This window comes from Heterocephalus glaber, unplaced genomic scaffold (assembly GCF_053883595.1).
Source record: "Heterocephalus glaber isolate CG9 unplaced genomic scaffold, H.glaber_assembly_v1.0 deba00001457, whole genome shotgun sequence".
In the NCBI taxonomy this organism is placed as follows: domain Eukaryota; kingdom Metazoa; phylum Chordata; class Mammalia; order Rodentia; family Bathyergidae; genus Heterocephalus; species Heterocephalus glaber.
In genome coordinates, this window is record NW_028258305.1 from 24,469,444 (window position 1) to 24,488,337 (window position 18,894).

At 38.5% G+C, this 18,894-nt stretch overlaps 1 protein-coding gene across 1 annotated transcript in view; it reads right to left on the minus strand.

Moving 5' to 3' along the window:
• Nucleotides 1–16,189: 16,189 nt before the first annotated feature.
• Nucleotides 16,190–18,894, minus strand: part of Ppm1b (protein phosphatase, Mg2+/Mn2+ dependent 1B) — an 82,165-nt gene continuing 79,460 nt past the window's right edge. The window contains exon 6 of the mRNA XM_021253810.2: nt 16,190–16,475. Within this exon, the coding sequence (XP_021109469.1) occupies nt 16,425–16,475 (51 nt within the window). The 3' untranslated portion in view covers nt 16,190–16,424. The remainder of the gene's footprint in view (nt 16,476–18,894) is intronic.

The window sequence follows — 18,894 nt, forward strand, 5'->3', positions numbered from 1 at the left end:
ATACTATGTTATTAGACTACGTAAGTACTTGGTTGTAACAAGTTGCATATTTATTCTGGGTGATGTTTATATCCTGTACACTTGAGCCCGGGCCAAATCCACCCCAAACCTGTTTCTGTAGACAAAATTTTAATGGAAAACAGCCATTTTCATTCATTTCTAGGTTGTTATGGCTGCTTCCCATAGCAATGTAGTTGAGGTTTAGAGACCATATGGTCCTCAAAGCATAAAATATTTACTCTCTGGCCCTCTACAAAGTTTGTCGACTCCTAACCTACAGAATAAAGAGAAATAACCACATATGTTAAGAGATCATCACAAAAAAAGTCACAACACCAACAGACTCAAAGAATATCACCCTAAGGCCCTATTGAGACAGGAGTTAGGATTATGTTAAGCAATAAGGACAGTGTACCCAAAATGGAGTCAGCTAAGTTGCCACCTTCCAGAGATCTTACAAAAACATCTTCCAGGTAGTCAGCTGTGGTGGTGCACACCTGTAATCCCAGCACTCAGGAGGATCACGCTGAGTTTGAGAGAAGCCTGGGGTACACAGTGAGTTCAAATCCAGCCTGAACTACATGGTGAGACCTTGTCTCAAAAAAAATAAAAAATAAAAACAGCAACAACAAAAAAAAAACCCAAACCAAACTATCTTGCAAGTGTGTTGTAGCTGTCTGGGACCCTCCTAGAACATGATCAGACAGGCCATTGGCTCAAGCATGCATGGGCCTGCATGGGCACTGTGTGACACTATATAGACTGGACCCTGAAAACCATGTCGCCTCCTATAGGGTAGAGATTATATTGCTTACACAACAGCCTGTGCTCCCTTCTAAAGCTCTTTAAAACCTCTAGGCAGAGAGCTCTTTTGGGAATCCTGCTCAGGACCCCTTCCTGAGTAGTGGGGAACTCTATTTCCTTGCCTTTATATCTTTTAAACCAATTTGCTTGCATCCTACCTTCTCCATCTGTGGTTTCATTCTTTGTCACCATGGATCATGACACCAGCATTCCAGTGACATATCTGGGGACTTGTCTGGGATCCCAAGAGGAGGCGAGTAAAGTCTACACTTTCTTACACTCTTTGCTTTCACTTTTCCCAGTCTCAGTTTTCCTTTCCAATTTGATCTTTCTACTGTCAAGAGGGTAATCTCTACCGTAGGTGCTCTTGGCTCTCCATAGCCAATGATCTGTGAACATAACGCTGCCTTAACTCACTGAAGGTATTAGAAGGAATGAATCTGCTTTCTCTGTCATGATTCCCTTTCATGGCAAGCCAAACCAGGAGGTAAGAAAGACCCCACATCTTGTTGTCTCCTCTTAATTGTCTGGTTGCACTTTCGAAGGCATGGGTCAGATAGTCATAATCCATTACAGCATCCACTAATTTAAAGATTTCCATGAAGGGAAAACTTGGTCATGGAATGGAGCATTTTAGGCTTTGTTGGACTCAAAACTTCCATGCATCTGCTAGGTTTAGGTTTTATGTTTGTGCACAAAAAAGAATAAAATGTTTCTGTCCCATAATCTTTTCCTTCATCCTGAATGTTTTGCCTTGGTTGCTTTTGAGTTCTGGTGGTCCTGCCCATAATTCTTTGTCTCCTTCCTGAGTCACATTCTTTCTGTTGCTCAAACTCTTCTTCTACCACTCCCACTTACCAAATTACATCTTTGCTGACTGATAAATTTACTTTTGGATCCTCATTTCAATTTGTATTTTTGTCTAATTGGCATGCTTAGAACATCTCTTGTGTGTTAGAATAGTTCTTAAACTGCAATTACAGGGTTAACTTGCTCTTCTGCTGCTTTGTGTTCAGGCTAAGATAAGGATGGTATTCAAGGCCACCAGTAGGTCTGTTGGTTAGTCAGTTCTTCCTAATTAAAATATAGACATCTATAAATTCACTGTGAAGCTAAAGAAAAACAAATGTTCCAGGAGCATTTAAAAATCCGAGTAACTACTAGGCTTGTTACAGAAGGCAACCAGTAAGTAGGACAGAAAAGGAAATACAAAGTTATAAGTATGAAGATATACTTTGCTAAGAAAGGATATTATATGATAAGATTTTGCCCTACCAAAATGGAAAAGAGGATAGCAGCAAAACTAGGAGGTCCAAGTATTTCAAAAGGTTTCCAAAATGGTTCAGCTTGATATGCCTGCTTCCTGGGGGATGAAATCTCTTCAGATGCCAACATGGTGAATAAGTAGTCTTACACCACATCCCAGTGATGGGTAGACCCTATCCTGGCAATGATTCAATTGCTTTTTGTCTAGGTAACATGGCTGGAACCCTACCTTCACTTCTTATCCTTTGTTTCATTGGAGTAGGCTCCCATCAACATCTAGTAATACCAGCCCTAGAAGGGATGGCAAGTATTGCCAACTTTAACTAAGAGACTTGGCTAGGATCCCCTTTGGGGATGGGCCCTTCATACCAATGTTGATGTTCTTGCTGCTTCTCTGTGTTTTTAGACCCTGTTACTCATTCTCCTTGTTCGCTTTGTTTCCTTCCATCTAGAGTCTATTAAACTTCAGTTGGTTATGCAGATGGAATCTGCCATGGAGATCCTGTCTGGAACCTGCCATGGAGAGCCTGTCTGCTTTCTATCACAGGCCATTAGACAAGCCCTTTAGAGAATGCTCCTGACTCTCGACCTCTTCTTGTTGTCCTTGTAGAGCAAGAAACAGCTAGAATGGCAGTTAGGGTCACCTCTTCACAGAGGGGAATGAGATAGGAGTTAGTGAGACAGGAGTTAGGATTCTATTAGCAGTAGGGAGTCCCAAAATGGAGTTAGGAAGACCAAAATGGAGATGCCAGAGTCACCACCCTTCAAAAATCTCACAAAAACATCTGCCAGGGCCCATGCACTCTTGAGCCAATTGCCTGTCTGATGATCCCTGCCCAGGCACTGTGTGAACACTACAAAGATTGGACCCTGGAAAGTATATAGTCCCCTATAGGGTAGAGATTAGAGATCATATCATTTACACATTGGCCCAAGGTCCCTTCTAAACTCCTTAAAAACCCTAGACAAAGAGCCTTTGTGGGTATCCTGCTCAGGACCCTCTCCAGCAACCAAGAGCTCCATTTCCTTGCCTGTCCTTCCCTTTATATCTTTTAAATAAATTTACTTGCACCCTAACTCCTTGTTAAGGCTTGTACCTAGATGTCCCCCAAAAAACCTCATGTGGCTACACTGGGGCTTTTTGGAGGTGGCTGAATCTAGGGTGTGTGATGTTGAGATTAAGGATGTGATGTCAGTTGGGCATGGTGGTACACACCTGTAATCCCAGCACTTGGGAGGGTGAGGCAGGAGGATTACCTTGAGTTCAAGGCCAGCCTGGGCTACATAGTTAGTTTAAAGTCTGACTAAATTACAAAGCAAGACCCTGTCTCAAAAAAAAAAAAAAGATGTTGGGTTTAATGGTGCAATGCTAAGATTAAGGGTGCCCCATCCTGGGTGTGAGTGCTACCAGGCAGCCTGGATAAAATATAAGTGACAGGAAGAGAACAGCTGCTATGACATGCTGCTTACTACTTCACTGTTGGCTGCCTTCTACCTGTCCTGCTTCGCCATGGACTTTTTCTCCCCTGCGATCCCCTCTGCAATGCCGCCCAGCCTTGGAGCCAGCAGACTATGGACTGAAACCTCTATAAATTGTAAGCCAAAATAAACCTTTCCTCCTTCAACACTGGGTGTTGCGTATTTTGTCTTAGGCATGAGAAAAGTAACTAAGACACTCCTCCATCCAGTTTCATTCTTTGTCACTGTGGAACATGACCTCGCTGTTTGGGTAACAATCTTTGCTTAAGATCCTACATTCCTAAGCTTGAAGAGACATTGAAATAAATGTTATAATAAAATGAAGGCATTTTAGTAGCACATGAAATTGTTTGGTCTTGGCAATGCTGCATTAGAGAGGATGCTATGCACATGTTCTCTGAAAAGATTACAAGACAGCTGCTTTTCAGAGGAAAGAAAAATCAACTATGGACATCTCCTGCAGTAGGACTTCAATACAATTTTAATTACTTTTACAATATTTTGAAGTAGAGTCTACCAGCAGGACTTCCTGATTGTTGAGTGAGGATAGCACATAGTATTATAAAACAAAACAGCGTCAATGAGTTTCACTAGCTCAGAATTCAGCCTATTTAAGTGGGTTACTTGCAAAGCACTTTATACTCACTTTGCTCCTTACTCCAACCCCACCATCTCCCAAAGATTGATCAAGAAAGTTATTAAATTATCCAGGTTAATAAATACATTCAAGTATTATCTATATAACTACCAAATAAATACATAAATAGCAAATCTCTGTGGCTACTTACCTTAAACAGGTCACGTGGAAGTGTTCATGTCATAAGTACCTCAAGGCATAAAAGACAGACTACTCTTCTGAGTTTCATCTCAAGTTCTTATTTTTTGGTATATTTTAAAATAAAATCATCAAACTTTGTTTGGTAGATGTGAAAGAATTTATAATGAATACAAAAAAACCTGACATCTATATTATTCTCTTTTTTTAAAGTGCTATAACCTTAATGAGGTATAAAATACACACTTACCACTTTGAAATGTATGATTTAGCTTTTCGTAGTATACTAGAGATTGAACCCAGGGCCTTTGCATTGAGTTAAATCCCACTCACCAAGTCACTAAGTTTCCCAGGCTAGGATCAAACTAGCTATCTTCCTGCCTAAGGCACCCAGATGGCTGGGATTATAGACATGTAATCCACCCACACCTGGCTGCTGAGTTATAACACAAGGGTACAGTTATGTAATCACCACCACCACGAAATACAATAGTTCTTTCACCCTTCAAAGATTCCTCAGCCTCCTCCCTCCAACAAAGCCCTTGGTAACATCTGATCTGCTTCTTATCACTACAAGTTTGTCTTTTCTAGCTTTTTAGATAAATCAATTTATACAGTCTTTAGTCTTTTGTGTCTGTCTAGGATGTTTTGAGATTCACTCATGTTGCTGAATGAATTAGTAGTTTGTTCATTCTTATTGCAAAATAAGCACTGTATGGATATGGTTTATGCATTAACCAGCTGATAGATTTTTGGGGTATTTCTCATTTGGGGCTATTATAAATAAAGACCTTATGAACATCTATGAACATGTTTTTTGTGCATATGCATGTAAACAAATACAGAGCTCACAAATTTTTGCCAATATTCATGTATACAAGTTTTGTGTAAATATGTTTTCATTTCTCTTAGGCAAATATTGAGGAGTAGAATTGCTGAGTTATACTGAGGCAGATTAGGGCCTGGCCAACTGGCTGAGCAACAAGGCATGACCTGTCAATCATAGAGGTCTAGGTCACATGGATGGAATAGTTTCCAAGCCCTGGACCTGGGACCAATCAGAAAGTGCTGTATTCAATTCTTCTGATGTGAAATCAACCAGGTTTTTTTGGTACTGGGGATCGAACTCGGGTCCTTGCGCTTGCAAGACAGGCGGCGGAACCACTGAGCTAAATCCCCAGCCCCAAGCAGGTTTTTGATGGGACAAAATCTAACCTCAGCCCAAAGAATAAAGGATACAAAAGTTCTCTGCCATTAATCTCATGGCCACTGTGAATTCTCACAGTGACCTGCTCTCACTCTGCAGAGCATACTTGTTTTCCTACCTTTAATAAATGTAAAATCTAACTTTTTTCATTAAGTTTATTGGTACATTTTAGGTATACAATAGAGTTACATTCATCATTGGGAAGTTGTACCTGTACATGATGTATCTTGGTTCTTATTTTTTCCCCCTTCCCCTGCCCTCCCCTCACCCCCACCACCCTTCCCTATTTACAAAGACTTTGTTTCCATTTTTATCTTTTCTCATATTTTTTTCTTTCCCTGCTTTCCTTTCCCCTCCCCCTCCCACTTCCCCTGCCCCTTTAGACTTTTTCTTCCTATTTCACATTATCAATTATACATTTTGATCTTTATTTACACTTTTAGTTTCTCACACCAGGAAAACTATTTGGTATTTACACATGCATGTCCTACTATTTATTTCACTTAAGAGTATGGCCTCAATGTGCATCCATTTAGCTATAAATGTCTCCAGTTTCTTGTTCTTTATGGCTGAGTACTACTCCATTTTATATAAAAAAAACAAAACTTCTTTATCCAGTCTCCAGTTGATGGGAAAATGGGCTGTTTCCAAGCTTTAGCTATTACAAACTGTGCTGTTATAAACATGGGTGAGCATATATCACTGTGGTATGATTCTTTTAATTCTTTTGGGAAGATACCCAGTAGAGGAATAGCTGGGTCAAATGGGACCTCTAATCCTAGTTCTTTGAGGTATCTCCATACGGATTTCCACAGTGGTTGCACCAGTCTGCACTCCCACCAACAATGGAGAAGGGTTCCTTTTTCTCCACACCCCCGCCAGCATTTGTTATTGGTTGATTTCTAGATAGCAGCCATTCTTTCCGGGTTGAGGTGGAATCTCAGTGTTGTTTTCATCTGCATCTCTCAAATGACCAGCGATGTTGAACATTTTTTCATATGTTTATTTGTTGCTTTTACTTCTTTGTCTGAGAAATGTCTGTTCATTTTAGATGCCCATTTTTGAATTGGATCTTTGTACTTGGGGGAGGTCTAATTTTTTTTAAGTTCTTTATATATTCTAGATAGTATTCATCTGAGGAACAGCTGATAAACATTTTTTCACACTCTGTAGGTTGTCTCTTAGCTCTGTTGGTGGTATTTCTCTTGCAGTGCAGAAACTTTTTAATAAGAAGAGATCCCAGTTATTGATTCTTTGTCCTAGTTCCTGTGCTACTGAGGTTTTGTTCATAAAGTCTTTTTCTATGCCAATGTCTTCAAGAGTTCTACCTAACTTATCTTCAAGCAAGTTGTTTCTGTCTTAATATTTGGATCTTTAATCCACTCTGACCTTAGTTTAGTGCATGGTGATAGGTATGGATCTAGTTTTAATCTTTGGCAGGTTGAAATCCAACACCATTTATTAAATAGGCTATCTTTCCTCCAATGAGGGTGGTTGGCTCCTTTGTCAAAGATGAGGTAGCTGAGTACATCTGGAGTTGTTTCTGCATCTTCTAATCTATTCCACTGATCCTCAGGTCTGTTTCTTTGCCAGTACCATGCTGTTTTTATCACAGTAGCTTTGTAATATAGTTTCAAGTTGGGGATTGTGATACCCCCAGCCATGTCTCCAGGTCTTTTGCTTCCTTCATTAGATTGATTCCTAGATATTTTATTTTTTTAGATGCTATTATGAAAGAAATTGTTTCCTTAATTTCTCTCTCAGTGAGTCTGTTATTTGTGCATAAGAAGACTATTGATTTTGAGTGTTGATCTTGTATCCCGCTACTCTACTGAATCTGTCAATTAAGTCTAGAAGTCTTTTGGCAGAGTTTTTTGGGTCTTCTATGTAGAGCATCATATCATCAGCAAATAATGACAGTTTAACTTCTTCTTTTCCTATCTTTATTCCTTTTATTTCTTTCCCTTGTCTAATTGCTCTGGCTAATGTTTCCAGAACTTTATTGAACAAGAGTGGTGATAGTGGACATCCTTGTCTTGTTCCTGATTTTAGTGTGAACATTTTCAGTTTTTGACCATTTAGTACAATGTTGGCTGTTGGTTTTTCATAGATAGCCTTTATCAGGTTGAGATAAAGGCCATCTATTCCAATTTTCTGTAAAGTTTTTATCATGAATGGGTGTTGGATTTTGTCAAATGCTTTTCCTGCATCTATTGAGATAATCGTATGTTTTTTTCCACATCTCTGTTAATATAGCGTATTACATTTACTGATTTAAGTATGTTGAACCATCCCTGCATCCCTGGGATAAATCCAACTTGGTCAGGGTGCATGATCTTCTTCATGACCCTCTGTATTCTGTTTGCCAATATCTTATTGAGGATTTTTACATCTATCTCACTAACTTTTTTGAGTGTCTTGTCCAATTCTTTGTTCAGAATACCAAGGACCTGGAAAGAGTCTATAGAATCTCAGAACCCAGTAACAATAAGGTTAGTATAATGTTGAAGTTTCAGAAACTGCCTAAAGTGGCTAGAACTTTTTACCTTCCCATGAGCAAGGTATGAGAGTTCCATTTACCCCACATTCTTGCTGAGAATTGGCAATGCCAGTTTTTTGTAACTTCATCCTAGTGAGGACTGTTATAACTTGCACTTCCTTAATGACTAATGTGATAGTTAACTGATTGTGTCAACTTGAGGAAGAAACACTCAACTAAACTGGATTAGCATATTTCTGGGTGTACTTGAAGGGATTTACTGAAGACAGAAGGCTAACCCTGGGTGTGAGTGGCATCAACCAATGGAATGGAATAAATGAGAAACAAAGAAGGAAGGCTTGCTTCTTCAGAGGAGCTCCATTCCTCACCTTCACCTTGGATACCATCTCCTGGGTTCCAGCAAAGGCTCTTCGGCCTTCCAGTGAAGACCCTTTGGCCTCCTGATACAGACTTGCATGGGACACTACAGAGAGCTCTGGGTCTTCAACTTTTGACTGGATCCTTTGGATCCTGTGTGCAGATGGTTCTTTTGCACTCTTCCACACCTGACTCTGTGGGTGGCCATTATAAGCCTACCTTGCAAATTCATATATATATATATATATATATATATATATATATATATATATATATTGCATTAAATATATCTCTAGTGAGCACTGACTGATACAATAACAATGAATTGGTGTTTATTTAGCATTTATCTTCCTTACTGAAATGATATTTACTTCAATATTTTACCCACTTATGCTTTTTGTATTGAGTTGTACGCATTATTTATTATGAATTTTTTAAAATTAGGTACATTTTGACTAAAGCTTGCCTATTTTCAGTAAAAGTTTATAATTTTGATTAAGTCAAATTCATCAATATTCATCAACATTTTCTTTTATGGTGGTTATTATTATGCTATGTCTTATCTATATGTTGTGCTACCCAAGGTCCTCCAATACTACTATTCAGAAATTTTAGTTTTAGCTCTGTTAAGTCTCTGATTCATTTCTAGGTCATTCTTGTGTAGTATAAGATAAGGGAGGTAAAGATTGATTTTATTTTTGTGGTCAGTGTGGTTGCATATGACTAAGCATGATTTCTAGAACTGTATGTTAAACAGACTTTCTTTTCTTCTCTTGGGTTCTTCTGTCATCTTTGTTTAAATCCAAGTGACCATACATGGGTGGGTCTATTTCTGGACTCTTATTATGTTCTATTGCTATATAGAGTCTGACAGCAAACCACATGTCTTTTTTTTTTTACTGTTTAAGAGACAGGGTCTCATTATGTAGTTCAGGCTGGCCTTAAACTCATCATGGAGCCCAGGGTGGCATTGAACTCAAGGTGATCCTCCTACCTCAGCCAGAGATTACAGGTGTGCATCACCACACCTTGCCACATTGTCTTAATTACTGTAGCTTTGTAAGTTACTCTTACACCAATGGTACAGACTCTCCAACTTATTCTTTCTTTATCAAAGTTGTTTCAGTTACTCAAGCATTTTCCTATAAATTTTAAAATCAGCTCATCAAATTCTACCAAAAAATGGCTGCTAGGATTTTGATTAGGATTTAACTTAATCTATAAATCAGCTTAATTTACAGATAGAATTTGTAAGGATGGATCCAGAGATACATTTCAACAGGAGATAACTTAGCCTCATTGCTAAGTTCCCACTCTTTTAAGGATTCATTTCCTGGTGCTTTGTATTGTGAAGTTGTTTTGCTCTGATTCATGAGAACACAAGGTGCTCTCAAATCCATGTGTGTCTTGGGAATTGTTCTGCTTACTTCTTTCAAGTGATTGTTTCAGGCCCCAGATGATTTCTTTTCACACAAACCTTTGTTTCATGATGTATTTGCCTGGTTTTTCTGGTTGTACAATGTAGGAGAGTAAATAAGTCTCTATTTCTCTATCTTGGATATTTGTGAAGTCTGTTGACATTTAGTATACTTTATTATGTATCTGTCCTCCTATGCATCGTTCTGTTTATCAATCCATTTTAGTTTTTGTTTTTTTGTGGTGCTAGGGATCAAAGTAAGGGCCTTGTACATGCAACTTTCTACCACTGAACCACCATCCATAGCCCCAAATTACTTCATGTGTTTTAAAATAAACTGCAAATATCCAACTTTCCTCCTAAACACTTCAGCAGGCATATCATTAAAGTCATATTTGTTTATAAATTTTATCTGTTGAGGTAAAATTTACATCCAATGGAATGCATAAATCTCAAGTGAATTATGTGCTACATTTTTTTTTGGTACCGGGGATCGAACTCGGGACCTTGGGCTTGCGAGGCAGACACTGGAACCACTGAGCTAAAGCCCCGGCCCTGTGCTACATTTTAGTAAATGCATTCACCTGCTCTCTTATGAAGATACCAAATATCCCTGTCATCCCAGAAAGTTTCCTCCTGCCCCTTCCTAGTCAATCTCCTCTATTGAAATACCACGTTGTGCTAATCATTTTGCACCATGGATTATATTGCTTTTTAAAAAATGTTAAATGTAGGGGCCAGGGATTTAGCTCACTGGTTCTGCCGCCTGCCTCACAAGTTCCAAGTTCAACCCCCGGTACTCCCCCCAAAATAGTTAAATGTAATCACAATCATGTGGTTATACTCTGTTGTAAAGCTTCTTCTATTCGGCATGTTTTGAGATCCATCCATGTTGTTGCACATATTGATAGTTTTTCTTTTCTTTCTTTTTTTGGTTGAGGATCATTTTCCTGTATGATTACACAACAGTTTACCTATTGTTAAGTAAAATTTATCAGAGACTTTTGGTTTGGACTGAGCTCCTGTACTAGTCTCAACAGACCAAACCAAAATGGACTCACTCACAGTAAGTTCCATATCACTAAGCCAAAATTATTTATCTGACATCTTGAGACACCAGGAGAGTTATAATACCAAATTCCCAAACAGGACAGGTTCAGTTGCGTGGTAATGAAGTTCTTTGCTTTAATTTTTGTGTGTGTTTACCGGGGATCGAACTCAAGACCTTGTACTTGCAAGGCAGGCGCCGGAACCACTGAGCTAAATCCCCAGCCCTTTTGCTTTATTACAAGGAAAATAAGATGAACAAAGCCAATTTGCTTTTTGTTCTGTTTCTGCTTTCTTCTACTCTTCTCCATCTATAAAGCCAACTCTCCTCTACTGAGCTCATTAGAAGAGTAATTCTATTTTATAGACTGAAGTGTTGCCTGATTCTAGAATCACAAGTAAGTCAGTTAAGATTCCTAACCAAATTAATTTTTTTTTCTTTTGACCCTACTCTACTGATGAACACTTGGGTTGTTTCCCTCTTGACTTTATTATGAATAGAACTGCTCTCTACTCTATTTATACATTCTTGTATGAACCCTTTCTCTATACATATATTTCATTTCCCCAAAGTAAAGCCCTAGAAGTGGAATTGATGGGTTATAATACAGGTGTATATTTATTTCATAAAAACCCCAAATGCTTCCAAAGTAGTTGTGTCATCTACATTTTTATCAACGATGCCAACAGTTTTTTTTTGGTACTGGGGATCGAACTCGGGTAATGATGCCAACAGTTTCAGTTGTTACACATCTTTGCTAACATATGGTGTTGCCATTTCTTTCAATTTTAGTAATTTTGGCTGGTGTGTGGATCTTTCTTGAAACTTGTGTTTGAATCACTATTGGTTTTCTCTGTCCAGTGCCTTAATATGCACGCATCTTTCCCAAACAGTGCAATCTGTTTTTCCTGCTCTGAAGAACAGCTGACTGTGGCAGAAATGGCCAGTTGTCTTATCTTCCATAGTAACTGTGTTGTAGCCGAGGCACCTATGCAGGCATAACACTTTCTCAGCCCCACATCTTGCACTTACGGTAAGATTGGCCATGTGGCTCCATCTCAGCCATTATGTGTGAACAGAACCAAAGTGCACACCTTCAGGCAGGAGTACCTTCTTCCTCTTTGGCTTACTGGATACAGATGACAGATGGACAAAGCTCAGACCTAAGATATCACACAGTTTTTCAGAGTTCACTGACCTGGATTACTCGGGCAGGACCATACCTGAGCAAGAATTACATTTCTATTATGCTTGAACCATCACAGGTTTGATTCTATTCCTTACAGCATATCAGCTTACTGCAAGTTAACGACTGCCTTTTTTTTTTTTCTTCCGGTCGTAAGGATAGAACTCAGGACCTTGCACTTGCCAGGCAGGTGGGGCACCACTGAGCCACATCTCTGGTCCTGGCTGCCTATTTCTTAAAGGTGCCTCCTCCCCCAAAGTGACTTTTTTCCCTTACAACATGTAATCGACATTTTAGTTCAGACTCACCAAAGCATGCCCACCACATCTACTCAACTATTTTCTTATGTTCTACTAACACACAGAAATCTTATGTAAACAAATCTGAAAGTTATTGCCCCAGCCAAGGTCTTTGGTTAAAAAGAACTTTTTAGAGCATAGCCTACATACAAAAATGTGCACGAAGAAATACACCATCTACATATGCATTATATATGACATATATCTGCATTATATATGACATATATTTACAAAGCTATCTGCATCCTGGGCAGTACTCTCCATCCAACTATGTCTTTCACGCTTGCTATTTTTTGAGTCCTAATGACTGAAGAAATCAAGAGAATGAGGGAAAGGACATCCTGAGCATGTCACTGGCCTTTGGAAGAACTTTGAGTTCAAAGCTAGAAAGCCAAAGCTGGTCCTTTAAGATCGCCTATGTGCAGTTCAATTCCTCTGCCATACTCATACGGTACCATCTCTCTTCCACCCAATACACTTTTTATTTTTAAGGAAAAGAGGATATAAAGACTGAGGCTATACTGTTTCCTACCCCAGGATAATCTCTGGTAAATTAGAAAACACATTCCCCCAAAAGCATTCCTTAAGTCACTTGACTTCCTGTCAGATATATGGTGCAATGTGGACTATCCTGGTTTTAGTAGAAGGCACTTTTCTGCTGCTTTCTGGAGAGCTGCTGCACCATCTCAGTCCGCGTCTTGGGTGAGGCCTGTTCTGCCCTGTTAACCTACATTGCTGCGTTTGCCTCTCATGTTGCAGACCAACTGGTTGTTCTGATTTGGGGGATGGGGTGGTACTAAGATTGGACCCAGGGCCTTCATGCTGAGCTATGTCCTCGGCCCTTTTTATTTTTTTAATTTTGAGACAGGGTCTTGCTAAATTGTTGCCCAGGATTGACTCGAACTTGCAACTCTCCTGCCTCAGCCTCCAAGGGTACTGCAATTACAGGCATGTCCCACCACACCTGGCTAAGATTGTTTTTAAAAATACCTTTCCTGAAGCATAACATACTCACAGGATAAGGAGATGTACCTAAAAACAATAAGATGTACCAAAAAATAACTAAAACAAAAAATAAATCAGGACTGGAGGTGGAGCTCAGTGGTAGAGCATGTGCTTAGCATGCGGGTGACCCTGGGCTTTGAATTCCTAGTACCAAAAAAAAGCAGCAAAAAAAAATAACGCTTGAAGGACTCAAAATAGTACCATGTGGTTGTCAGAAAAGCTAGTAAGATACTGGATGTAGTGGTTAATTGATGGTCAACCTGAGTGAGGAACACCCAGCTGAACTGAGTCAGCATGGTCCTGGGCACGGAAGCCCCACTTTAAGGAGGACTGCTGTTCCAACAGTATAACAGGAAAACGGGAGGGAAAGATTTCAGCTGATCTTCCGTGAAGGAGCTCTGGTCCTCGCCATAGTCCAGGACGGCTGTTCTTTTCCTTGGAAGAGCTCCGGTCTTTGCCTTGAGTGTTGGCTCCCGGCGGTCCACACTGATTCTTCAGTTTCCAGCACAGGCTTTTCGGCCTGCCGGACCCAGTGCTGGCCCTTGGGCTTTCCAGTGCTGGCCCTTGGGCTTTCCAGCGCAAGCCCATTAAGTCCTCCATCACAGATTCCTCAGCCTCCCGTGGGCTCCAGGCCTTCCACTAGATTCTTCCGCTCTCTAGCGAGTGGACAGATCTTTTGCACCGATCTACATTTTACTCTGTAGGCGGATGTTATCAGCTAATCTTGTAAATGTCTGTGTGCTGCATTAAATCTGATTCAGAGCACATGCAGTCTTTTGAGGAGTCTTGCCCCAGTCCTGCAAGCTCTTAAAAGTACTAACACACTGGCGTTTTAAATAAGAGTATTAACTGGAAAAAAAAGAACGAGCATTCTGCTACCTATAAATGTTGTTTTGTGTTGCATACTTTAAGAGGGAGAAAATCAGAGTACAGACTTTCTGCAGATGGGAAGGGATAAGGGGAGAGGGGTGGGAGTAGAGGATTAAAGGAAATAAAAAGGACTAAGATGCAACATGTACATGTACCAACACCCCACAACGAATGTACTCATTATGTATTATGTATTCATTCATCATTATATGTGTAACAAAAAAGAAAAGAAAATGACAGCGCATTTGGAGAAGTGTTCTAGATGGTAAATACAGTTGAAGGCTGGGAACCATCATAATAGCTGAGATCAAATGTCTGCCCCAAGACTTAACAAAGCAAATGAGGGGAAGAAACAGAAGTAACTAGGACAGGCTGAGCTGCCCAAAGATGGAAGCAGACTCCAGCCTTGAGAAGGACCAGACTTGGGAGGGACCACTTGTACTCAGGTTATTTTCCAGTGTTGAGATTCCACAAATACACATTCAACGACCTGTCCAACTGTAACATTTATTACTCTTATCTCTGAAAAACACACAAGTAATAAATCTTCAAAACTATGTAAAACTACAAAACATGCAGTTTGCTTTTTACTGGCCATCTTATTTCTCAAATGAACAGGCAAGCAGGTGTGAGCAGTTTGGGGATACAAAATCAGCCTAGAAAGTATGGTTTATTTTGGCATTTTTTTCTTACATTAAAGCAAAGAGCATTGACATGTATGTTTCTGATAGGGAAAGAAACATACTATTGTACTCTGATAGGAAACAGTCTGTATTAACTGCCAGATTAATGTGTATGCCACTCTGAAAAAGCCAAAAGCCCTAAAAAAATCTGTATGTACATATTACATGTGTATATATATGTGCATACATATGTATATAATACGTTGGTGTGTATACAACAAGATCAATCATGAATTAGAAATTCTTTTTCAAAGATAATTTTACATAGTCAACCTTCCAGCATTTAACTGATAGCTAACTGATAGTTTAATTGATAATTTTATTTATGATTGGTTACCCTTAACTACCTAGGAAAGGACCTAATCCTTAGGTCCTTAGGATTAGGAAAGCACCTAATCCTAATGAATTCCAATTTTGTCATACTTAAAGACAAGTCTTAGTACTTGATAAGCCGGCTGAGATTTCAATGTCTATTTCAACATCCACTCTCAGATTAAACAAGACATGAATAAATCCATCTAACACACTAAAGAAGTTTGTTATTCTACATAACTACACCACAATTATCCAGGGATCCAAAAATCAAAGTTTCCCATAAAAGAAATTATGTACTAAACTTCAAAATGGTTGTTATATAATTTTCTGGAATATTTATATCAATTTTCTTTGAAATAGCAAGTATTAACTATGGTATACCTTGTGTGCTCAGGACCAAACATAAAGTCCTTTTTTCTTATCATACTTCTTGCAGTGTGCAATCTCAAAGTGAGAATACCACCTCTCAGAAAGGGAATGCACACAGTTCCTGGATGGGGTAATTGTTCACTACTCTCTGATTATTAAAGCATATTAACATACAGAATTATAATAAAAGTACAAAAGGGGGGCTTGCCTCAAAGCATAATCCTTTAGCCATCTGGAAGAGTACTTATGAGAAAATATTTGAGCCAATTCCTTGCCTGACCAAGTAATTATTATTTCCTGTATTCCTCAATCTAGGTCTTAGGAGTCACCTAAAGCATGCCAAAAAGGGTCTAATTTAAGATGGTCATTAAGTTTTGCACTGATATAGAACAAGCTACTTCCTTTCATATTAAATTTAAAACTACTTCATTTCAGAAGAGATCTAGGAAAAGATCTAGGAATGATACAAACCAGAATCCAAGGCGTTTTTCTACAAACATTTAGAAAACCACTAATTTCTAATTTAAACGATACTTTCAGGGAAAGGAAAACAATGACATTAAAGCCAGACTTTTATCATGAAGAGTCCCTAGAATAAAATCACAGGGCTACCAAGAAGTCACAGGTGTTTATTGCATGAAGGAAAAGGTGATTTTGAAGGGCATGGTGACAGCTCTTCTCTGTTGCCACAAATTTAAGGGCAATAATAGCAGGATAAACTTGACACTATGTAACGTTGGGCTCATTTCTGTTTCAGGTTAATGGAAAAATAACCACCAAACCAATACAAAAGCACCTTTTTGTCCTTGTATTTCTTTGGTAGAAACCGCCAGCCACTGCCTTGTCACCAAGAGTTCTCAGCAGGTTTGCACTGAGATGTGCCCAAGACTGCCATCTGGTGGGAATGACAGAAATTGAAATGAATTTTTTTTTTTTGGTAAGTGAATAAAGCCAACTGTCTACTAAGAAAGTATGAACTTTGACAGTGGAGAGAGTTCATCCATAATAGCCATAAGAATATAAAATAAGCAATGAATTTAATAAAGGTGTAGACTGTATTGAGAAAACTGTAAAAGTGTACTGGAAGCATTATAAACACTTCTGCAAAAGAAAAGTTGTAGCATGTTCCTAAAATGGAACTCATCTCTATTTATCCGGACTCCAAATTAATCTATCTATACGGCACAATCAACATATTAAGAAGATTTTTATTTGGTGGGGGAATATTGCCCATATTATTCAAAAGTTCATTCTTAGGGAGTAAACATACTCATGTTTTCTAAGAGTATGAATAATAAGGGGCATTTTCCCTACCAGATAATAAAATGTATAACAAAACTATGATAATGAAGATGGCATGGGATTGATAACAAAATGCCCATAAAATACATGTATATACAGGAATAGAATAAAGAGCATTTCCAAAGAATAGGAAGACAATGATTTATATGACAGCTGGCATAAGGGGATAATGAAAAAGTTCAGGGGAAGTTACACTAGATTTCTGACCCATAAATTCCAGTTGTATTATATAGAAATATTTATATAAAAGTTCAAAGTCATAAGAGAAAAATAATATATTTACTTACTCACAATGTGAAAAAATAGTTACTGTATACAACTGAAGGTTGACAACACCGTTAAAGAAAATTACAAAGTTCTAAATTCTTTGAATGTTACTTCTCAAAATTTATCAAATAACACCTAAGATCTTTGTGGTTTACTATATGTAAACTTTACTTCAATTTTTTTTTTTTTGGTACCGGGGATCGAACTCTGGTCTTCGTGCTGTCAAGGCAGACGCCGGAACCACTGAGCTAAATCCCGGCCCTACTTCAATTTTTTAAAAGCAAAACAGAGCCCACTATATTTGATTTAGAAGACAGTATGTTTTTTGATCAAAGAGAACTTTCCAATAATCTTCACATCAGAGCATGTTATCCCCTCTAGTATCTCTCCAATCACAGTGAATTGAAAGCCCTTATAGGAAAAGCAAGAACAGATACAACAAGTTGTTGTGTAAGAAAAAGTACAGAAACAGAGTATCACAATGTAAGATTTGGGTGGCAGAGAGGTAGGGTGGGGTGTGTGGGGAACCTATGATGTTGAGCTTGTGGTTTTTCAGGAATTTGGTCACTTCCGTATGGATAGAGGTTCTTCTAATCCCACCCCTCAATATCCTTCATTTAAAACAACAAACTATAAGCAGTATCACACTACTGAAAGGCAGATGGTGAGCTGGAGAAAATAACTCATGACATATGGAATGAAATACAAAGTGCTCATGACATATGGAATGAAATACAAAGTGCTCTCACAAATCAAAAGGAAAAATAACAGGGGCCAGGGATTTAGCTCAGTGGCACCGTGCCTGCGTTGCAAGTACAAGGTCCGGAGTTCGATCCCCAGTTCCACACACACAAAACAATAATAATAATATAATAATAATAAATGTATAAACAGAAAATATATATGAACATTCTTTAATAAAAGATGACATATAACTAGCTCAATATGAGACACCAAGTTCACTCACTAGTAGTCAAATAACTGGAAATTAGACCAGGAAAATACTGTTAAAATACTGCCAGACTGGCAATGTGCAACACTGGTGAGAAAGTGGGAAGGATGGGGACTCTTCTATACTGCAGAGGTTATAAACTAATACCCTCTTTGTGATGGGTGGAAGACAATTGTGGAAGACAATTTAGAAACATGAACTGATTTAAAATTTTTTTTAATTCAAAACTTTACTAGAAATCCAAGCATACAGAAAATTTTAAAATGACATTCTTTACCTATTACATGAATTTTACAGATGTTAACATTTCGATGCTTTTTTTTATTATTATTTTTTAAGACAGGGTCTTGCTAAGTAGCTAAATTGCCTGGGCTGGGTTTGAATTTGCAATCTCCCTGCCTCAGTACCCCAGGGTGCTGGGATTACAGGTGTGCTCCACCATTCCAGGCTATCTTTATCATTTTGTAAGAGAAAATTAAAACCTCACTTTTTCCAATGACTCCCAAGTAATCACTGTTCTAAAGTTGATATGCACTATTCCTGTGCATATCTTAATATTTCCACACTATGCACTCATAAAAAAATTGCATACTGTATTTCATCAACTCTAAGATTCCATTATTTTATGTACCACACTTTTTATATATCATAAAAATGCTGCCAAATAAAAACTATGAAACAGTACTTTACCAACACATTCACTTTATGCTTAACAGTTTTGTTTCGTTTTTGGAGACAGGGTCTTGCTATGTAATTCAAGCTGGCCTCAAACTCACTATGTAGCCTAGGCTGG